Source organism: Aedes aegypti, chromosome 3 (assembly GCF_002204515.2).
Source record: "Aedes aegypti strain LVP_AGWG chromosome 3, AaegL5.0 Primary Assembly, whole genome shotgun sequence".
Taxonomy (NCBI): Eukaryota; Metazoa; Arthropoda; class Insecta; order Diptera; family Culicidae; genus Aedes; species Aedes aegypti.
The window spans coordinates 6,282,000-6,306,177 of record NC_035109.1 but is presented as its reverse complement, the minus strand read 5'-3'; the positions used below and the strand labels follow the sequence as shown (position 1 = coordinate 6,306,177).

Here is a 24,178-nt window from a genome sequence, read left to right as displayed (position 1 = left end):
GAAGCAGATATTCATTCATCCGAAATACAGGCCTACCTTCTATTTTGCGAGGCAACCGACAATTCAAGTAAAATTGGAGCAAATGTCGAAACGGAATTATAAGGCCTTAGTGAAGCGACATTAACTAATATAGATACCTACTGTTCGATACTGCGCTCGAGGGTGCGATTAGATGAGGATTGCCACTGACGGTCGCAAATGTAGATAGAAACAAGGGGTGTGTTTCAAGAATTCAAAGATGTGAATATCGATCCTCATACCTACGAATGTGGAAAAGAGACTCTACAAGGAAATACATACTCAAAATTTCATAAGACCATCCAAAAACTATTTTGTCGCGCTGAAATAATTTTATTGGTAAAATTTCCGATTATCTTGCTGATGATACTACATAATATATTTTTTGCTATTTTTGTAATTTTGTCGCTGTACGCTTTATCTGAGTAAGTCTTTCGTTTACAATTGTAGCTGTTCGGTAGTAGTACACACAGCACTTCTCATGCTAAATTACCAACTCGAAGTATGATGCTCGAAAATATCGGTTGAACAGAGACTCATTTCCTTATGTTTTTACAAAATGCAACTAAGTAGTTTGGTTACGGATTCCATCATTCAAACCTGAGACAGAAATAGCGGATGTTTGTCAAAATATGTCTTGGTCTGTGCATATTCAAACATCTAATGAAGAACTGAACGTAAAAGAGTCATCATTTTTGTTTTGAAGAGCAGTGAGCTAGCATTGCAAGAAAAGAAATCTAAAATTTACGACGTTTTCAAAGCTTTCAGTTCCTTAATAAGTTCTGCTTCGGAATTCATCTTGATGATTTGAGTCTGTTCAAGTTTTTCCCCGCGCTCGTTCTTCTCCTTCAGCAGCTTGATATCCTTCAGTTTTTTGTTAATGTTTTTGATCTTTTTGTCTTTCTCCGGATCGCCACTTCCTTTTTGAGTGGGTTTCGGTGCAGCTGGTGGAGTTGCGTTCTCTTCCTGAGCTAACGGATTCGGATTGGGAGCCGTTTTTGGGCGGGACTTTTTCTCCTGATTTCCTCCGGCGGAATTTCCGGCTCCAGCGGATGTGGCACGATTATTTGGCGTTCCATTGGTGGGTTTGTTGTTCTGGTTACCTTGGCCTTCGCTTGCTTTGGGCTTGTTTTTGTTCTTTTGTTTCTTGTCCTTGGCCTGCTGGACAGATGAACGATAACCAGGCGGAAGACCCGGAATCGGAGCTCTAGCCGAAGCAGCATGGTTGGCTGTTTCTCCACTACCACCGCTTATGCTGTTCCTCATTCCAGGAGGAACATACTTTTGCTTACTTTCTTGCGGTGTTTTCGATGCAATTCCTTCGACTTTTTCATTGGTTATCGTATTTTCCTTCAAAACTCCCGGGGCATACTTTTGCCAAATAACTTCCAGCAATTCCTGCTTTTCAGGCCAATGAGTCTCGTGCAACAAGGCTCCAGTGTGATGCCATATTTTGAAACCGTTCGACATTCTCAGCCTAGGGGCAGTAGTTGCCGTCAAGAAGACATCCCCAACTGGGCTCCATTCAAGGAGTGTGGTATCCGGAGCTCTAAGTTCGGTAATCTGCTTCTTTCGGTTCAGGTCCCAGACTTCGACATAACCAGGCAAGTTTCCGAAGCCACCAAAGATAAGCAAATTACCGAATTCGTTGTAATAGATGGAATTTCTGTTTCCGGTTCCGAACTCGAAGACAACGTCGCACTTCAAGTTGTACAACGTTGCTTTGGCCGGCATAAATCCATATACAACGCAGAATTCAGTTGAACGTGGGCTCCAGGCAACGGCATGTAGCGATCCTTCAGTGTTGAGCTGAACGGCAAACGAGTCACCCTTCACGGTCATGAAGTGAAGGGCCTGCTTTCCGTAGTAGGACTGACCGGTTTGATCGACATCTGTGCTGGTCAGAAGCAGCACGCCGGTTCCCTTCTTGTTCCACAGCATTTCGACTTTGTCGGCCTGAAAGAGATACCAGCGTTAGTCTATCGCATACATACGGATAAGTTACAGTCATCGCCAAAATAAAATGATTAAGGTACCGCGGGGCAAGTAGGTAAATGGGGTAAGTGAAAATAATTGGTATATTTAACTGAATATGTGAATAAACGTTTTAAGCTCCTGCGTAAACCTTTGAGGCCATTGAGAACATTACGTTAGGCAAGAGATTTCTAAGATTTTTCAACCATTATTGCATAATAGAGCCAAAGATTGTTAACCTGTCAACTATCACTTCGTAACAAGATGGCGGTGTGCAATCTTATTTTAATATTTTCAGCGGAAAAAAAGTTGCGGAAAATAATTTTCTGTACCACTTCTAAGTTGTCCCTTCTGACAATTTTAACCTGCATTAAAAATGTTTTAAAATTAATTCGACATAGACCTAAAAATAACTAAATTGAAACATCGTCAATTTTCTACTCACGTGGGGCAAGTGAAAAGTTTCTCATTAGAGATTGAATTTGTATTTTCTTTTTAGGTAGCTATAAGTGTACAAGGTTCGCAATCATCATAGAACAACAGAACGTGCTGAATTATCAGAAGAAACACTATACTCAAAGCATTAAATGCTATTATCATGGCCAAATCATGGAATTTCTCTAAAAAAAGGTTGCCAAATATTACGATATTAATATGTTTACTTCAGACAGCCGATTAAAAGGAAGACGTTGATTGAAAAGTTCCAATATAAGATTACGCATGGAAATCTCGTGGAATGTCTATGTAAAGCTAGTTCAAAACATACAAAAATGGGGTATAGGTGTATCCACATAAAAAAGTTTCTAAATACTTTATTGAAGGATTCCGTTAGTTATTATCCGATTTTCGTAACAAATAACGAGCGATGTAAATTATACAGAGCAGAAATGCAGTTACTGTCCCATGATGTAAGAACTAACATTGGGAATGTTGCAGTTATAATGTTGTCGAATCATTTCAACAAACATAACTGAACAGAAGAAAATTCAAGTAACAAGAATACAATTTTCTTTGTTTACATGTTACTTATGTTATTGTTCATGGGAACGCCTTAACAAATGTTAAAGGTAATAGAAATCGTGAATATAACTGTTAGTTTTTGAATTTATTGTTCAAAACGATAAACTTTTCACTTACCCCACTTGTGGGGCAAGTGAAAAGTAAGAACACGTTTTTTCAAAAACTTTTTCTGTACTTTTTTCTTGAATTTTACATAAAAATAAATTTTAGCATACAGCTTATATTTGGTAGGAGTCAAGTTAAAAAATATACACGACCTCATTTGTTTCAATTTAAAGTCTCTAGGCTTCGAAGAATCCCAACTATGCGAAAACCATTACCCACTTGCCCCACGGTACCTTACTTACTTGTGATTACGCAAATTGATGGAAACCGTGTGTCGAAACGGGATTTTGTTTTTCAATTAAAATGTTTGTACTTCATGTTCTTTGTGATTATAGCAAAACGTTCCTTTTTTGCAATGAAATTTGCATTTTCATAAAGATGTAACAAATGTACCCAGAATTAACTTTCCTTTTGGCGATTTCTCACTTAGAAACATTTAACTTTTAATTGATCAATATGTTTTGTTCAAACCATAATATTTTAGCTACAGTCAACTTTCGTTCGTTGCACTAAACCTGTAGCCCACTTAGTGAAAGACTTTTTGGCCGGAGCACAATGGATACGTTGCGTTTTGCGTTTGAGTTTGCGTTTATCAATCCGTTTGATCCGGTTTGTACTAAACTGGAAAACGTAGGCAAAACGGATAATCAACGCACAATCAATACGTTTGGTTGCAGTTAACCAGTTGAGATCCATCTCTTTTTTTTTTCATATTTTAAAGATTTGCATCAAGTAGATGCTGAACCGAGTCGAATTAAGATTTTTTTAGGGAATTAAACACCATCATCAAGGTTCAAGAGAAATCACAGTACAGTTTTGATTGATGCCTTGGAAGGTGTTAGGTGGGATTATTTGATAACTCCTCAATATTTCTTGGATCTCTGAAACAATGCGCAAAAAAACATAGACGAAATTCTGGAGGACGAAAGATTTCTAGAGCCGATCCGTAAACAGGTACTTGGCCAACAGGTTAGATACCATCTTTCGGGGTGATATTGACCCACTCGGGGTGACTTTGGGCCACTATTTGTCAAATTGAAGCTTCGGCGTTCCATGAAGTGGCGATGCAGATGAATTTACGTAGCGTCGAGCCATGGTGATCTAGCAAATGTGCGCTCTTGAGTTGTTTCTATATACAGTATTGGACAAAACATTTGCAACTTTTTCGATTTTCCATACAAAATGACCAATTTTGGTAAGCTAGATCTCAGTTATTTATGGACCGATTCGAATGAAATTTTCACAGAACCTCAGATATAACTTGAATTTTAACATATATTTTTGAATAATTTTTCCAATCACGAGTTTATGAGTAATAACGCAGGGCTGGTAGCAGTTAGACAGCAAAATAATAGTGACTTTAGTGACCAAATTGATCAAAATAGTGACCAAAAAGTGACCAAATAGTGACCAAAATGTGACCTAAAAGTGACTTCAAAACTACAAGTATTGGTCATAAAAATGGCTAGAAATGAAAATACTTTCTATTTGTATATAAACCATTCTACTGTCCATAACTGCATATTTGACACATTCGACAATTTTTTAAATTGGTTTAGTGAAGAAAAATTCACAGTTTTTTGTAGCTTGATCGAAAGAACACATTTTTCTAAGTATGACACGATTCAATTGCTTTTCAATATCTTAATGTTGATATCAGAAATGATTAAAGAAGATTTCAATCCGTCGACTCAATGGCATTTCAATTTACATGACAGCTCGCCTCGAAGTAAAATATGCCGAGGAGTGATTCAAAAGTGAATTTAAGCATTAGCATTAGCAATAAGCAATTCGCACAAATTCGTAGGTGGTACAGTCCTAAACCGTTGTATGAGGGTTGCCTCCTCCCCGTCCGTTACCAAAGTCAAAGATTTGGGACTAACTCTTGACTCTTAGACAAGATTGACGCATCCTCCAACAGTTGAGAGCTGTCCTGGCCACGTCCTTGCGAATGCTGAGGAATGGGAAGGAATGATTAATTGAACACCTACTTGAGAAAGATGCAGAGAACTCTATGACCTCTCATAGGTGTTATGGGATATTGTGGAATGTTAATGGGATGTGGACGACCATTGGATACGTTTGGCAGACGTTCTGGCACCTATGAATAATATTTTGGCATTGGTTCATATTGGAACAAGCTCACCAAATTCTGCATTTGAAACCTCTCTTCAATTCAACGTTCAATCGACCATCGCAAAAACAAATTTTCTTTACTCGGGGTGGTGTAAACGATCCTGATAGCTTGGGTTGCCGTAGCAAAACGTAGTTCAGCAAAACGCGTGAATGAAAAATTTAATGCGAAAATAAAAACAAATCTGCATGCTTGGGCTTCTGATTCGCACTGTCCAGCAAAACGCGAAAACCGAACACCAGGGGTGATTCAAAATATTCCATGCTAATTTCAAACGTGTTTTGAAAATAGTTCCAGGCCACGAAAAATTGTGAATCTTTGGAGTCTAGTTCAATTTTTAACGTAGATTCAGAATATGTAAGAAACTGGATACCCCTAAACAAACCAATTTAGAGTTGGTACCGTGGAGAGTCATCAAATGATAAACACTTTCGATCAACTTACTGATATCTGTAAGATTGTTCTAGAAAATAAAAAAACAAGTTTGTTACATTGCTACAAGTAACCGCATAACAGTCACAATAAGATTATACATGAGCCTCGTAATGTAGTAGAAATGAAACTCCCATCAACATTTTTTTTTTGTGACTATTCACCTAATATTGGGTATGAGCTGCACAAAATTTCATCCTCCAATAAGCACTTTTGAGTCTCTGGTAATTTTAAGAAGTTTTAGTTTTTTTTTTCATACTGCCATAAAATACACACTTGGTATTCCATTTACTCAATGCCTACTTTTGTCGAATGTTACACACATGCAGTTATCGAAAGTTTACATATTAAGTAAATTTAGAATGTAGAGAACCGCAGTAATTTCAAATCCTAACAATTAACGGGGTTGGTGGTCTGATGGCTACCGCTTCTGCTTCATATGCAGAAGGTCATGGGTTCAATCCCAGGCCCGTCCCTTTCCTCGTACTTTGTAGTTGTATATCTCTCACTTGCTTCTATCTTCCATTCTAAATATATCACACTCAAACTATTCGTTCATAGCAAACGCTAGAACCAGAGACGGACAAGAAACCGTTTCCCTAACGCTTCCTACTTCCACGCGCACGCCTTTCTTACGCCTGATACATAGGCAGTCTGCTAACCACAAAAGCAAACTTCTCTGCCATGCCTTTCCCCCAATCCATACACTCCCGCATGAACTGACGTGGATGCAGTGGAATATACGGTCTACATGGGAGTCAGTTCAATGCATCATCAATTCCTCCCCCTTCCCCTCATTGGTCTGCATTCTGACGTGGCAGGTGCCATTGTTGCCTAAAAATAGAAGATCACCAGCACTTATACACTGAGGATGCCTGTTAGTCCCAAGCAGTCATTCGGTTGGTTCCTTGTGTAAGTGCAGCTGATCTGGCGATACTGGAGTGCATCCACGGGCGGCCAATCAAGCTCAAGCTCAAGCTCAAGCTCAACCGCAGTAATTTCAAATCTTAACAATTATCTGTTCGGGATGAGACAAAAAGATGGCGCATTGTAGATTATTTTTACGAGATGAACATTAGCTTGATATAGGTTATTACTCTAAATTTCTGATTTCAAATACATGGAATTACGGTAAACAAACTCATGTTGATGAGAAACTTACTGGCAAAAGTCCATTGAAAATTTTAAAATAGTAATGCAAAACGAATTACTTGAAGCATTTCTTATCAAATCTGTGGAACAATTCGAGGGAAAATTTTAAGTTACGACAATCGTGAATGAATTTCAGAAAATTCTGAAAAAAATCCTGAATGAATTCAAAGTTTAAACGCTAAATTGGTGGCAGAATTTCTGAAAAAAAAAAACTATTTTTCTAAATCAGGGTGGCCACCAAATATCCATTTTGAAATTCCCGCTTTTTTCCGGTTTTCCCGGTATAATTTTCAAAATTTTCCCGGTTTTTCATCAGGGGCCCAAACGCAAAATGGGGACAATTTGGTCGGTTTTTATATCGAATATACTAAAAATTCTTATTCAAGCTTTTCGACGGAGTTTTCAGGTAATTTTTCTGTTAAAAAGGAAAGATTACCTGAAAATATTAGTTTATAGGAGATTGGCTTGTTTTTTTGGTTCTTGTACAATTAGTATGAAATGAAAAAAAAAACTTCAAAGTCGATTATCTCAAAACTAGGTTTCTGCCACATACACTTCTTTGCTTCTATTCCCGTTACCCATTTTCTCAACTTTCTCGGAGGATTTTCAAATATCTTATTCCACATAAACACGTTGGAGCCCTTGAGAAAAAAAATTACCTGCTCTCAAGCTAACTAGCGACATACCAACACCATTCCATTTTAATTTATATAAATATGCCCAATTTTTACATCTTACAAGAAGTTTAGTGTAGCAAAATAGACTATTTGAACAAGAAATCAAATCATTAATGTTTAAATACTATTTGTTCAAGATTTCAGATGCCTAATGGCAATACTATCAACCATATCAACTTATTTTTGGTGGTTTGTATATTAGGAGCTTGAAGATATTCGTTCAGAATGATTTTCCCGGTGACCATCTCAAATTCCCGGTTTTTCCCGTCTTTTTCCCGGTTGATTCAAATTCCCGTCTTTTTCCCGCTTTTCCCGTTTTTCCCGGTTCGGTGGCCACCCTGTAAATAAACAACAATAACTCCAAAACACAACTGATTAACCGAATTAGATGAATGTCGTGCACAAAGCATTAGAAAATGATTCTATGCATAATTGAAATATTCCAACTGATCGTTTCAATAAATGAATTAGGTTTTGAAAACAATCATATCACTCAGTGGCGACTCGTATCCACATGTTTTATCTGATCTACGGTCCTGAAAATGACTAATTTTGCATACTTAGATTATAAAGCGAACAGTAAACGATAGAAATCGCTTATTTATTACTGCATGAATAGGTGGATTTGATGCTAGGAAATAGCCACTGATATCACTTGTAATCAATTATTATTTCCCTACAATGTTCATGCATTCACTATAGAAACATGTTTTATGTATAGAAAAAGTTAACCAAAGTCGTATAAAAAACAGTGCCAAGAATTAACCCTTTCTTTCCCACAGCTTTGTTCGACAATTTAACTATCAAAATGGCGTTTCTAAAAAAGTGCTTGAACAAAATCTGTTGCAAGTAAGATATATTATTCAAAATCACAATAAAAAAATTTGATTGTTTTTTTCAATAGTCAGACCCTTAGGTCACTTATTTCGATGTTTGATAAGACAAATGAGCGTATAAATTTATTCCAATCATTATTGAGCTACTCGTACCAATTCGGTTTAGCTAGCTTTCGTTGAAAATCGGTGGATCACCTGTGCTACCATGGGAAAGAGAGGGTTAATTAATGGATAAATGTATAGTTTATTTGTTGGCATTTCTAATATAATTTCTGAAATGATTTCAAGCAAAATTAGTACTCGCTTTAGGTTATGTACGAATTTCTGACAAACTCTTTGAATTTTGTGGATGTTATTTCTAACCGTCTCTGGCTTATTCTCGGATGAGTTTTGATGATGTTCTTCCTTAAGGCAAGTTCAGGATTCTTTCCATAGCCGTAGATTATTGCAGAAAGATCACTGGTAATTTATCCAACAAGTCTGTCAGATAATGGTCCTGGTTTTTGCCAAAATTATCAAAATATTTCTGACAAAAAATTCATCCCTAAGTCGCTTTCTAAATTTTGGACAGAATTTTTCATTAGAAAAATTTTACATTTTCCATTGGAAATGTCTACGGAATATTCACCAGAATTCTTCCAGAAAGTTAGCCGGGAATTTCTATTTTTCTTTAGTCAAGAATCTTGACACATTGATTTCAAATTTACACTACAGTTGCTTTCATAATAAAAAATATTTCTTTCTGTCAGTTTATGTTTGAAAAGCTAACCTGCCTTTAATTTCATAATCATCAGATCACTAAAAAGTGACTTTAGTGACCATTTTCCAGAAAAAAGTGACTTTAGTGACTTTTTATTGAAAATAGTGACTTTTTAGTGACCAGGTCGAAAAAAGTGACCAAGTCACTAAAAAGTGACTTGCTACCAGCCCTGAATAACGGTTTAACTAAAGCGTAATTTTTGACGAAAAATTCAAAACGATCTATCTCAAAATCTGATAGCCTTACACAAAAACTGTGTTCAGCAAACTTGTACATCTTGTTGAAATATATAACTTTGCTGAAGATACCATGAAGCTATTCCTTCAATATGTTTAGTTATGTCATTTATAAAAAATCGTCAAAAATTTCACTTTAGTTAATCCGTTACTGCTTTTAAACATGTGATTGAAAAAATCATTCAAAAATATATGTTAAAATTCAAGTTATGTCTGATGTTTTGCCAAAATTTCATTCAAATCGGTCCATAAATAACTGTGATATAGCTTACCAAAGTTGGTCATTTTGTATGGAAAATCGAAAAAGTTGCAAATGTTTTGTCCAATACTGTATTCCACTAGCGTTTTCCCACAATCTTTAACTTATTTATTTACCAAATTACCCAGCAGTTCTACATGTGATTCCATCATAAGTTCAATAAGGAATTCCTCCATGGATTGTAACATGAATTCCTGCAAGGTATTTCACCAGTAATTCCTCCAGGTAACACTGCAAGAATTTCTTTAGGAATTCTACCAAAATTTCTTTATGAATTTCATTGGTAATTCCTTCGTGATTCCACCAAGTGTTCAATCATGGTTACCAGTGATTTAATTAAGAATTCCTGTAAGGATTCCTTTTAGAAATTACTTCCGAAAGTTCACATGGAATTCTTCACGGGATTCCATCAGGAACTACATTAAAATTTCCTCCTGGGACTTTATCAGGAGTACCTACTGAGATTCCATCAGTAGTTCTTTTAGTGGTCAGGAGATTTTGTGGGTATTTAAACACGAGTTCGTCCAAGAATTCCATCAGGAGTACTTCTCATAATTCTACCATGAATTCGACGAAGGATTTCATAAGGAGACCCTGTAGGGGTTTCATTGGAAGTTCCTCTAGGGATTAAACCGGAAGTTCCTCTAAGAATTCCATCGTAAATTTCTCTAGGGATTCCATCAAGAGTTTTTCTGGGGATGTTATTAGCAGTCCTTCGAGGGATTCCAACAGGAGTTTCTTCAGGGATTCCATCTGGAATTCCTCCAGGTATTCCATCAGAAGTTCCTTAAGGGATTTTACCTGGAACTCCTCTACACTGAAGCGATTTTCCGTATTCCTTTTATGTGTGAAACTACATAGATTTTTGCAATGGATCATTAAAATAACCAAAACGGCCGCTATGGAAAGCATAGATAGCGCCACCATAGTCTTGTGTGTTTGACAGAACAGCAATGCTGTCACAATGTTAAATTCCATATACAGTGGCGCCTTTGTTTTGATGCGGTGGGCACTTGCAAAAACTACCTTCAATGATTCATTTGATTTTACCAATAAAAATTATGTGTGAGAGCGACATAAAAAATATTGCACCTCCACCAAGTAATATTTATGTTGGAGATTAGATGGAACCAATTTGATTCAGTAAATAACACGTATATGTGGGATTTATAATGCTTAAGTTTGGGTTGTTCATGAAAGGTATTAGCCAAATCCTATTAATTTTTATATTCTGAATAACTTGAGCTTGTTTTTTAGTTTTTATATAATGCTTATATTCAATATTATTACATTTCCTAACAGGTCATATTGTGAACTTTGGTTTTGCGGTGGTATTCAAACCTCACCTCAAACCTTGTACACTTCCAGGAAGAATTTCTGGTGGAATTCCTAGTATAGCCCATGGATTCCTGGAAAAACTTCAACCTAAAATAACTATAACCATTGAAAGATTACGAAAAAAAATGTTTAAAGAAATTCTCAAAGCCATTCTCATATGGATGACTATTCAGAATAACCCTCAACAGTGATCCCTTATAATTTTGGAGTGTTGCCGGAATACTTCGTGCGAATTTTAACTGGAATTCCTCATCAGTGTCCATTTGTTCCAGTACCTCTATTTCGAAAGTTCTGCTTTTCCTTACTAGTCGGTCAAACGATTACTAACTTGGGGGCGGAGTCAATGTTGGTCAAACCGTCTGAGCGTCTGTGGGCTGCATAAAGCGGGAATCGAACCCACATTCCTTACTCAATGCGGCTAAATGCATGGTAACACTAACCGCCGCTACTATCGGAGGAAATCCATAATCAAAGAAATACTTAGAGCAACTTTCGGCAGAAATCAAGTAGGAATAAACTCTATGAGAAATTACAGAAGCAACTCTCGGATAAATTCCAGGTTGGTTTCTTAAAGTGATTAAAGGGGAGTTAAAGGGGAGTCCAGGTTGAACCCTGGAAGGAATTGAAAAATCATCTCCCGAAGCAACTTTTGAAGGAATTTCGATAGCGTTTATGTGAGAATTCCCAGACGCCACTCCTTTAGAAATCCCAGAAACAATTCTATGATGAATTCCAGAAGTAACTCTTGGAGAAACTCCACTAGGAACTAGGAAGTATTTCAGAAGCAACCCAAGAATTTATTTCCGAAGAAATTAATGAAGGAATTTCAAAAGCAACTCTTTCAGCAAGTAATTTCCGGAAAATACTAGGAGAGATTCTAGAAGCAAGAATTACAGTAGCAGATTTTTGAAATAATCTAAAAGCGACTCGTGGAAGAATTTCAGAGGTTCTCATGAAGGACACCCAGGATTAACTCTTTGGAGAATTTCTGTAGCAACTCTTGTAATAATTTCAGAGCATTTCTTGATGAAATTTTCGGATCTAATTCTTTGAGGAATTCAACAAGCATCCAAGAAATTTCAAAGGCAACTGCCAGAGAAATTACTGGAATTACAGAAGATAATTCTGGCGAAAATTTAAAGAAAAAATCATTGTTGAATTCAAAAAAAAAAACTCCTTAGAAGCTTTTTAGAAGAAATACTTGAAGCATTTTCTGAAGCAGCCACAGAAAGAATTCTAGTAGAAACTTCTGGAAGATTTCTATTACAAATAAGAGAAATTCTAGGAGACCCTGGAGGATCTTCTGAAATAAAATCAGAAGTTGTTTATTGATGAATTTTTAAAACAACTCATAGGAAAACTCATTCCATTATGGGGCCCAGATAGCCGTAGCGGTAAACGCGCAGCTATTCAGCAAAACCAAGCTGAGGGTCGTGGGTTCGAATCCCACCAGTCGAGGATCTTTTCGGGTTGGACATCCCAGGGCATAGAGTATCTTCGTACCTGCCACACGATATACGCATGCAAAAATGGTCATTGGCATAGTAAGCTCTCAGTTAATAACTGTGGAAGTGCTCAAAAGTACACTAAGCTGAGAAGCAGGCTCTGTCCCAGTGGGGACGTAACGCTAGAAAGAAGAAGAAGGAAAACTCATTCACATTTTTTTGAAAAATATACAAAAGAAATCACAGAAGGAACTCCTGGAGAAATTTACTAGCAATTTCAGAGTCAACTTCTCTATATTAATTCAGTTGTAACGACAAAAGGAACTTCTGGAGAAATGAGAGAAGCACCTTCTTGATGAAATTCAGGAGCAGCTTTCGAATAAAGAGGCATTCCAGAAGGAACCTCTAGAAAAAATGCAAAAGGAATTATTAAAAGAAATCAAAAAGATTTTATTGAAAGTAATTACAAAAAGAACTCTAGAAAAAAAACTCCTAGAGGAACTCCAGAAGAAAATCTAGAAGCAATTTCTGGAGTTATTGTAAAAGGAACTCCTAGAGGAATTCCAGAAACAAGCCCTTGTAGAGTTATAGAATACACTTCAGAAAAAATAACATAAGCAACTGCTGGAGGAAATCCAAATGTTATCCCTATAGGAATTTCAGAAGAATCTACTGGAAAATTTCCAGAGAAAACTCAAACAAAGATTCCACACACAATTCTTGGAGGAACTTAGAAAAATCCTGTAGCACCTCCTGTAAAAATCCCAGAAGAAACTCATGAAATAATTTTAGGAGGAAATCATAGAAAAATTCCTGAAGTATCTCCTGGAGGATTTACGAAACCAATATTATCGTTAATGACAAAGCATGACCCTCGTTGCACTTCGCTACATGGTCGTTTCCTTCATCGATCAACGATGAATAGAACAGAAATAGATGAGAAGACCATAACTATCCGCAACATCACCAACAAATTTCACTTCGAATTTCACGGTCAAATTTCACTGTCATGTTACACCGCTTCTGTTGCAGCCGAGGTTGTGCATTGCCCACTAACGAAAATGCTTATCTCACCAGCTCCACAGATCCGGTTGTATTCTATTTCGTAAAAATTTAACTAATTATGCACAAAAATCACTAAACTTAGCAACCGTACACTGTAGAAACCGGTCAAAACAAACAAGCTTTCCGTAAACTCAAGCGCAAGATTTGAAAATCTTATATTCTGCCGGATGACTATGCGGTTGATTTTGCGTTTAGTACAGTTTAGTACCAAACCGCAAAGTCAATCCGGATGCATTGTGCGTTGGCGCATATCATCCCGTTCATTTAAAATAGCTGTCAAAAAAAACGAATTGTCAACCGGATCCATTGTGCTCCGGCCTTAAGGGGGCAGGATCCGTCATTGATTTCGGAATTTTCAAAAGCAGTTTTTTCGTTCAAAACCAAGAAAATTTACAGGAAAATGTGTTCACTGTATTCTATTCTCCAACCGAAACACAATGAACACATTTTCAACGAATCATTTTAAGTTTTGAACAGAAAAACTGCTTTTGAAGTTTCGACGATGACAATGATTACGATGACGGAGCGTTGAACGTTAATCGGGCTGAGTTTCGAGCTGTCAAATAACATAGAACAGAAGAAAACCAGAGCTACCAATATGGATAAATTGCGTCTTATGTCAGAAAATGACGTTTGCCTTCATTTTAGGTGCATTATAGCCCAACTAACGGGAGCCCAATTAAAACGTAGCCCACTTAACGATAGTGCAACGAACGAAATTCGACTGTAGTGGTTTTGGACAGTTTTCAATTGGTTTTGAATGACAGCATCCATTAATTACGTAACGCTAAAATAGGAAGGATTCACAAAGGAGTATCGTTTCGTTTCGTTAGTTGGTATGACATATAATATGTTAGAAAAGAAACTGTTGTCATAATATATGGAGCTTTTTTAATGAAGCGTGGAAGTACGAAAGGAATAATTGTGAAGCAATCCGCACAAATTCGTAGGTGGTACAGTTCTAAACCGAAGTATGAGGGTTGCCTCCTCCCTGTCCGTTACCAAAGTCAAAGATTTGGGACTAACCCTTGACACATAGACAAGATTGACGCATACTCCAACAATTGAGCAGAGTTGCTCGCTGTCACAATCAACGCTTAAAATTTGCTGATTTGTACAGGCCGACTGCGATACAATTCGGATCAATCTATATCACATCAACATCATGCTGTCTACTCCATCACTAGTGCATTGATGGCGATAGACTATAAATATCACTGATGGGTTAAGTTTTGCCTTAAATTAAGCAGATAAAATGGCAATTTATCAGTACGATATTTTGGACAGTGTTACAGATAGATTGAAACCATTTGTTGGTCACTGAAAAACATTAACAGCATGGATAATTAACACGTGATCACTCATTCCGCAGTGATTATGATCTAGAGTGCGATGTCGCATCACTACTGTTGGTTGTCAAATCAAAGTGATATTGATAGCTCGCAAGTGATATTGATAGTTTTAGACCATCAGCCATCAGCTGATATGATTGATATTAAGCAACTCTGCAATTGAGAATGCTGATGAATGAGAAGGAATGGTTCATTCAACACCTACTGAAGAAAGATGCAGAGAACTCTACGATCTCTCATAGGTGTATGGTTTCTCAAAGCTTTTTCGCCTAAAAATGTTTTTACACATTTTAGCAAGTATTCGTATTCGAGGAAAAAAATCTAAGTAAGATTGTTCGCATTCATTTCTAGCGAAATTTTTAAAAGAATTTTCAATTGAATCCTTGAAGAAGTTTTCCTGATAATATCTGGAATATTTTAAACAAATAATAAGAAATAAATCCACGAATGATTTTCTGGAGCATTCCTATCCATTATATTCATCCACTTATCCAATACATTGCAGAATTTGTTAGTACATAGAATAGCTGCAAATTTCCGCCCAAATAATCTGTTTTTTTTTTCTACGGGAAATTAACGTACGTATCTACGACTGTTTTGTTTTCTTCGTGATGAGTTGACCAAATCTTCTGAAATTCGGCAAGTAAGATGTGCTTATGTACTAAAAACATTGATGCAAATCTATTTTTAACCAAATAAAGTTTTAGACAACCAATGACGAAGAGAACAAAATCTTCAGTCACCTTACATGTATATCTGCAAGAATAACGATAAAGATGAAAAAAAAAAAAACGTTTCCTTGGAAACCCCCTCTCTAGAATATTAAAAATCTTTAATACAAAAAAGTACTGTAGTGTAGTTTAATTTTAAGAGACAAATACAGATTATTATTTGTTATCAGATGTCAAAAATAAAGACTTTCATTATCATTTTTTAAAGGAAAAAGTAACGTCAATGACTTTAAAGTCACTTTCCAGTGACCAGATCAAAAATAGTAACCAAATCACTTAAAAGTGACTCGTTACCAGTACTGTTATTAATTCTCAGGACCTCATGCCTGAAAAAGAGAAAAAATAAGAAATAACAGTTTACATATGGATTTTCAGAGGGTCCGGTGAGACATTTTTCTGAAGGTTTTTTTTTTCATTTGGGCCTGATTTTTCATCTGGGCGTACTTGCGATGATCGATTTCTTTACCGTTGCTATCTTTGCATTATAACAGAAAACTTATTCACTTTTCTGTGAGGAATCGATGAGGTCTATGAAACTAAGACTGGCCCATCACTGAGATTTGTATGATACTTTTTAGTTGAAGTCAGATAAGCCCTCATAATGCAACAGTGTCGAGGTATTACTGCTCAGGTATTCAATATAAGTTTTCTGGTTCACAATTCAGTTGGTGTAATAACTAAACTGTGAACCAGAAAACTTATATTGAATACCTGAGCAGTAATACTTCCACGGTTGTCCTACGTTAGGCAGAAACACGAAAGGCGGAAACGCGAAAGGCGGAATCACATGAGGCTAATTTAAATTTGGCGGACTTTTTAAACCAGCAGGCCAAAAAAAATGATATATTGTTTTTCAATAATTTTGTTTACGAAGAAATCTAATTTCGCTCACGAACTGTTCATTATGATCAGAAGTTTCAATGGATTGGCAAAATTTACCAGAATTATAAATATAATTGTCTTATAGGCTTAATTAAAAACTGCCAAAATTACAAGCTTTTCATGACGAAGGACAAATTTGTACATTTTTGTAAATATCTTGAGTGTTCAAACGAATATTCTTACGGTTTTTATTGTGGTGGCTATTTGAGGCATCCTTTAGCAGATTATAATGACACTAGACATTAAAACACTGTTTTTGAGGGCAAAACTGGGGTGGCTCATATTACCGTAACTACGCTAACGCTAACGCTAACGCTAACGCTAACGCTAACGCAAAACTGGGGTGGCTCATATTGCCCCGTATGTTTATATTGCCCCCATTGCCCCTACCCCATTTATATGTTTTGAACTAGCTTTACATAAACATTCTACAAGTTTTCCGTGCGTCCTCTTATATTGGAACTTTTCAATCAACATCTTTCTTTTAATCGGCTGTCCAAAGTAAACATATAATTATCGTAATATTTGATATCTGGAAGGTAATAATTTTTGGGAAAGTAGGAAGCCAGACCCCATTCTGGGCTCACTTCGGCAGTGGGGTTTTTTAAAAGTTAGAGCGCTCATATTTGGCCACAATATGCATCGTACTGATGCGCTTCTTACACCAAAGTTTCAGACAATTCTACCGAGAAAAAACCCCCATGCCTAAATGAATCAGGGAAGTGCCCTAATGGTTCTGCACCCTATATTTCAACAAAAAAAAATGGGTTGTAGAGTTTTATTATATTTTGTTTTGAATATGCATACTTGATTAAACTCATTAAACAAGATTATAATACATAACGCGTGATAATGCTCAATCAGCATTTACTTATCTGTGTTCGTTGAATATTTACCATAGCATTCGTTGTCGTCCCATGTTACAGTATTCGATATGCAGAAGGAGACAACCGTTTTCTGCGTAATTTTTTAAAACTGAAGAAACGATTCTCCGGAAATTCATATGCTCTGAAGGTCGGAAAAGTTTACAATGTAATGAGAAAATTGAAAGATTATTTATGCTGCGGATGGGACCTTTTTCTCGATATATTTGAATGGATGACCAACTTCTGACACAAATGCTTCAGTTAAGTTTTCAGAAAAGGCAAAACAATATTATAGCCTTACAGCACTGAACAGAATAAATTGCCCACGGGTCGCTTTTCATATTAAAAGATCAAACTTGGAGACCTGGGTCTTGGCTTCTAGTGGGCTTTTTGTAATTTGCACTGAAATTCATAAATAAGCTTTCACTCACTTCACATAATTTCACTCTGCAGAAAATTCATGATATTTCGAACACAAACTTTTTTGTCATCGTATGTTTCTCATCGTGTGAAAAATGTCTTAACTTTCACTTTGATTTTATTTGAATTCAAAATTTTTACAAAATAATATAGTTCTAAAAGCAAGTTTGAATTATTGATCAATTTCGCAAAATAGTGGAAGGAACAGTTTTATTTTTGTGTTTTTGTCAAATTTGGAAATTTATTATTACTAAAAGATTGATTTTTTAAAGCTGCGAATTTCCGGCTAACCTATGTATTTCCAAATAAGGATGTAAATGTTAAGTCAATCCAAGTACTAGAAGCCGAGATCCAATCCTCCAAACTCGACCATTTTGTTTTGATAAAACGACCAACTTGGTATTTGGAAACTTGCAATCAGAAGACACAGTGTGTTTGTTTGACAAATTGAGACATGAATTTGCGAAAAAATACGCGTTCTAGTGAGACTCGAACTCACGACTCCGTGTACGCTAGACCGGCGCTTTAACCAACTAAGCTACAGAACACCTTATGATTCTGCGGAATAGAAAGCCAAACTGAATCGGAGTACTAACTATAAACACATCTCTTTTCGCAAATCCATGTCTCTTTCGGACTTAGATGCCAAACCCCCAACACGCTCACGTTTGTATCTCCCGATCGCAAGTGAGAGCGAATTGTTTATGGATACTGAGTTCTTACGCTCTACAGCCGCATACCTATAAGCTGAATGCTTGCCGGCACGAAATTCAGTATGCGTTGAGCTCTCAGTGCGGTCGCACGCTGTACGACCAACTGCGCCAGGAGGAGGAGTGTTTGACCCCCAAAACCCCCCCTTGGTTGCGCCACTGGCTTACCTTAATCCAATTCAACTCTTCATTGTTACGCTTTTGATGCACTCATTTATTCTACGTTGCTAAAAAATGTGAAATGTATGTAAATTAGTGTTTTCATTACATCAATCGAAGTCATAGATATCCGGTTAGACGCTTGTGTCTTTAAACTGCAGCAATACATGAATCGCACATTTTATTTTAAATTTAAACGAAGTGAATGATCACATACCACTTTTATTAAATTAGCTTCAAGTTTTCTCTTCATGTTACTTTAAAAATGTCCTTTAACAAATGCAAATTGAGGAATACTTAATGTCGTCCGGATTTCGAGCCACTGGTCTTCAATCCAAGACAGTCTATTCCAACACATAGAAAGTAGTATTTTCACCATATTTATCCATTTTTTGTATCACAGTATTGTTAATGTATAGTCCCGTTTGCACTTATACTAAAAACTCCCTTGAAATAATTGAAATTAATCACAATATTATCAATCCGAACTTGATGGAGCTTCCATCGACGCTTAACCCTTTCTTTCCCACAGCTTCGTTCGACAATTTAACTATCAAAATGGCGTTTCTAAAAAGTGCTTGAATAAAAGTTGTTCCAAATAAGCTATATTATTCAAAACCACAATAAAATTTTATGATTGTTTTTCAATAGTTAGTTGATTGTTTTTCAATAGTTTGGCCCTTAGGTAATTTAGAGTTCTGTTTGATCTTTCGACCTTGACGCTTGCTTTTGCCGGAGCGAGCGACGAGGGCAGGATCAAACATGTCGCTCGTAAGTGAAAAAGTGGCGTGAGCGGGGAGTTCGGTTGGAGTAAGTTAAAAAGTGCCGCGATCGGTTCGTTCTTTTTGATCTTTCGACGACCTTGACGCTTGCTCCTGGGCAGTGCGTCAAGAAAGCCCGAGCTGTCGTCCGTGTTTTTTTTTTCGGGTCGCGCGCCTATTTCTCGCATACTCTGAGATAACGCCCTAAAAGCCATTGGTGGCCACGTGTGTGGCTCGTTGTTTCTGAGCAAATGAAAGAATAAGCATCCAAACCAACATCACGGACAGGTAGATAATGATCCTTTCTTCTACATAGTGTTGTTAAATAACATGAAAATCCATTCAACTGCTCAGAAACAACGAGCTGCACACATGGTTGCCAATGGCTTTTAGGGCGAGATCAGAAGTTATGCGAGATTTTTTTTTTTTCTGAGTGCTAGCCGAGCAAACGAGTGAAGCTGAAAGTGGATTGTGGTTCTCAGTCAAGGATAACGGATCAATTGGTGAGCTCGTTTCATGCTACTATTTCTAATCTATAAAATATGTATGACTGCACATTTAATCGTTACAATGGTGGGATGTAAATATGATGTTTCAACAAACTATGGATGGTTCGTCACTGTGAGTATCGACACAAACTCTGATTCATGATTTATTTATGTTTAACATTTTTTTTTTCAGAACACCCCTTATATACCTTTATTTTTGTAATTAAAAAAAACTTTGAATGGTTCGACACTACAAGTGTAGACTTGCGAAAGGTTCACTTTATTCAACAAACTTTGGATGGTTCGCCACTGTAAGTGACGGCATAAGAATAAGAGTGTTCTATGATGTCCCAACCAATTGAGTCTTTTGTTTCTTTTCAAATGAGTAAAATATAATAACACATGCTTTCGTCCTGACAGCTGTAGGAATGTTACATTTAGGTATTTGTTCAACAAACTTTGAATGGTTCGTCACCTCAAGTGTCGGCATAATTTTCCTCTACATAGAAATTATATGAACAATTATATTTACGTATAAGCATGTATATATCTCACAAATCATTGTTTATCATGGTCTAATCGCTTATCAAAGTGAATCCTTTGACCCAACGATCCTCCCCATTAACAAACATCCCTCCCAGTAACCTTTGTGGAGATGCAGAGGCAAACACGGTCTCCAAAAAGCAAAGGTTACACACTAACATTCCTTCCCTCAATCCCACCTGACTGCAAGGACGTGGCCGGCGCCGTTATTGACCTTGTATAAATAGAGACACTGAATTATGCACACTGAAGAAGATTATGGCCAATCCCAGCTGAACTTCTAGTTGATTCTTTGTGCATTTTCACTGACTTCGGTCAATCACGGAATAACAACCATTGATATGTGTAGTCAGTCTAAGCTAAGCTAAGCTAAGTTTGACCCTTAGGTAATTTATGTCGATGTTTGATAAGACAAATGAGCGTATAAATTTATTCCAATTTTTTATGAGCTACTCGTACCAATACGGTTTACCCCGCGTTCGTTGAAAATCGGTGGATCACCTGTGCTACCATGGGAAAGAGAGGGTTAACCGAGAAGAACGTGCACTGCGAAAAAAAAGTGTCTGACTGGAACAACTTTTATGTTTTTATTTTTATCAATTGTTTGGCAATGATTACTAGATCACAAGTTTCATGAAAATTATAAACAATGCGAAAGGTAAAAGTAAAGCACAAAATTTAACATATTAAGGCCGGTTTGCTACTGACAAGAAAAGGAATCGCCTATCACGATGCGTGGAAAATTTCTCCCAAGAAATGGTCGAGAAAATCACTTTTTTCTGATCGCAGTACGCAGTTGAGAAGAAATGTCACTTCAAAGGGGGCTCTCTGTAGGAAATTTCTTGACCCTTTCAGTCAAGGAATTTCTTTACTTTTCTTGAGCGAAACAGCATACTTAGCTTTAACATATAACTTTTTCTTCATTCAATCAATTTTATCAGAGTGGCCGGGTATTGGTACCGTCCGGATTTTGATTCATCACGGTATGTCAAATTAATTCTAAAACTTTTTTTATTGCAGTTTAAAACTGTCAGAGGGAACAACGTAGAAGTGGTACAGAAAATTATTTTCCGCAACTTTTATCCACTGAAAATATTAAAATAAGATTGCGCGCCGCCAACTTGTTACAAAGTGATAGTTGACAGGTTAACAATATTTCACTCTATTATGCAATAATGGCTGAGAAATCTCCTATCCATCGTGATGTTCTCAATGGCCAATGGCCTCAAAGGTTTACGCATGAGTTTAAAACGTTAATTCACATATTCAGTATAATATATCAATTATTTTCACTTACCCCATTTACCCACTTGCCCCGCGGTACCTTTTAAGTTTTGTTTTGAATGAAAATGTATTTTAGAATTTATACAATTTCGTGCACAAATGCCAAACTGCTGTGAAACAAATCTCAACACAACGCAAAAAAAAATTATACAAATCTTTTAACATTTTTTTATATTTTAGAGAATGTATAAGGTATTGAATCAAACTCTTGCAAGGTTGACTAGTTGAAGCATCCTTTATGAGGTCATAAGGTTATCGAGGTCAACATCTGTTTTTCAAGCTCAAATCCGAGGTCAGAGACCTACCTATCTGAGGTGGTCCATACTACCCCTCCTATTCCTCTGTGTTAATTATAAAGTACGAACATTTTAATGAAAGAATTCCTCGTTTCGACACACGTTTCGTTATTACAAGCAAGTAGCCACTTTATTTTGGCGGAGACTGTATGTAGGTAGCTTCCTGCACCATTTCCAAACCAAACTTACCTGGAAAAAGCTCTTGGATGCAATCGGTTGGTTAGCCTCCAGGTTCGGGTAGCGGAAAAGGCGACACATTGACGGAGCTCCTTTGGTACCTGGCACATAGAACGCTACGTAGGGTGGACTTTGGCCAGGAGACACCGAGACGCCACCATTTCTCGCCCCACCCAGGCGTTTTGTTGGCTTCGACGGGAAGGCTTCGTTTGGCTTCACCTCGTAGAAGAGGACCTCTCCGCCAACCATCAGGGCAGCCAGGCTCTCGTCAGCGGCCCAATGCATCTCCCAGTCGGCATGGCGCTTCTGGATGATTGAAAACACTTCCTTCCCGCTGGCCACATCATACAGGAACAAATTGGGCTTTTCCTTAACCTCGTCCTTCGGGTTCTCCGTGTAGATTTCCCACGTCATCAGATACGTGCTACCGGGCGAAAACTTGAGGTAGAATGCTTTTGGCCGCGGAAGTTTGTGCACAATTTTCCAGTCCGGAACCGTACAGATTTGTACCGTAGTTCCGTTTGCCCACGCCAGAAATCGACCATTAGGGCTATAAACAATAGCACGACACAGTTTGCTCTCATCTCGAGCAAATCCGGAGTCCGGAACGTACGGCGCTTTGAATCCTTCCGGTTTCCATACTTCAACTCCGGTTGAGGAGCGAACTAAAAGCAGAAACATGGAATTGAGAAATCATAAACATTCGGTTTTCCGATGCAGAAAAAAAAACACAATGACGTCAACTCGAGGCGGTTTTGGAATCGAGAATTTTCATCATTTGACGATGTATTACATCAAATTTTCATATCAAAATTATTCTACATCGTCGGTTACATATCGACAAAGTAAAATATAACTTCAAAGCGATACTTACGTGCCAAAGTTGGACATATTCCGTTTGCCATTGTTCACAATGCTCCTAAAGTGCGATTTCCACTTTTCAACTAACCTCACCGAATCACGTACACAACATCAATCCGCTCCCTCTACTGACAGCTCCCGTCAGTGTTCAGTTCAGATGTCAAGGGCTGACACTGAACTAAAAGATCGTTTCGTGTTCGAAAGACAGCCTCCCGCAGTGTTACCCACCAGGGTGTCCCAAAATATCACTTTTACCTTTATTGTAAGTTGATTTCCTAATCAAACACGACCGTTCGTAACAGTCGTGTTTCGAATAGTCGTAGGAATAGCCCTTGCCATTTTTGACACCTCAATCTGTCAAGTAGACCGACTCACACAAACAGCTTATCTCCGATATTTTCAAAACAAAGTTCCTCTTCGAAGGTAACGCGATACGATTTCTGAAGTTCTACTTTTAACTGTTTATTTTTTATAAAAAATATAGCCAAAATGAACTGCTTGGAAGAAAATCCAATAATTCAAAATGTTCGGCACCGGCGAGCCAGCAGCAATACGAAATACCATTGTTTATATGGGTATTACTTTCTCGGATTATCACGGACGCAGTTGTCAACGCTCTATCAGAAATGCAAATCAACGATAAGTTCGTGGATTATTGATTATGAGCGAGACGGAGCCCTGAATTCCAGCAAGTGGCAGGTTGTTTTCCGGAAATTCAATCAAGAAAAACGGAACTGGTTAGTGGAACTGTACCTGAAGCATCCTATTTTGTACCTTGAAGAGGCCCGACAGCAGTTTGCCATCCACTTCGGAACTTCAATCAGTGCTTCCTCCATCTGTAAAATTCTCCATGCGCATGGCTTCTCCTGGAAATCTTTGGAAAGAAGGGCCATGCAGATACGTCAATCCGACATTGAACGATATGTTGAAGAGCTGAAAAGTTTTTCATGGGATCTTCATCAACTGATTTTTTTAGATGAAGTTGCGTTTGCCAATCGTGAGCTAACGAGAAATCGGGGTTATGGAATCAGAGGACAAAGGCTTGTTTTAGAGGGGAGTTTTGTCGGAAACCAAGGGTTTCTTGTCTATGTTTTCTAGGGCAAAAAGGGCTTGTCGAGTGTTTTGAAACCGATGGAACATTCACCCGGCAAAAATTCTTTGAATGTTGCAGGAAAATGGCCCTTTCAAACGGTAACG

The 24,178-nt window shown here is 37.4% G+C and overlaps 1 protein-coding gene across 1 annotated transcript; it reads right to left on the bottom strand.

Annotated features, from left to right (window-relative positions):
- Positions 1-328: 328 nt before the first annotated feature.
- LOC5570313 (eukaryotic translation initiation factor 2A) lies at positions 329-23,157 on the bottom strand. The gene is made up of 3 exons (XM_001653085.2): positions 22,995-23,157; positions 22,133-22,785; positions 329-1,974 (listed from the first exon to the last, which is right to left on the bottom strand). The coding sequence occupies exons 1-3, from the start codon at positions 23,023-23,025 to the stop codon at positions 763-765; spliced, it is 1,896 nt and encodes a 631-aa protein (XP_001653135.2). The 5' UTR covers positions 23,026-23,157; the 3' UTR covers positions 329-762.
- Positions 23,158-24,178: the final 1,021 nt, after the last annotated feature.

What these genes read in the sequence shown, in the direction of transcription:
- LOC5570313 (XM_001653085.2), bottom strand. Translation starts at nt 23,025, where the DNA reads ATGGCAAACGGAATATGTCCAACTTTGGCAC. An exon ending in AATATGTCCAACTTTGGCAC is followed by an intron (nt 22,786 to 22,994) that starts GTAAGTATCGCT and finishes TTCTGCTTTTAG; the next exon opens with TTCGCTCCTCAACCGGAGTT. An exon ending in CATCCAAGAGCTTTTTCCAG is followed by an intron (nt 1,975 to 22,132) that starts GTAAGTTTGGTT and finishes TATCTCTTTCAG; the next exon opens with GCCGACAAAGTCGAAATGCT.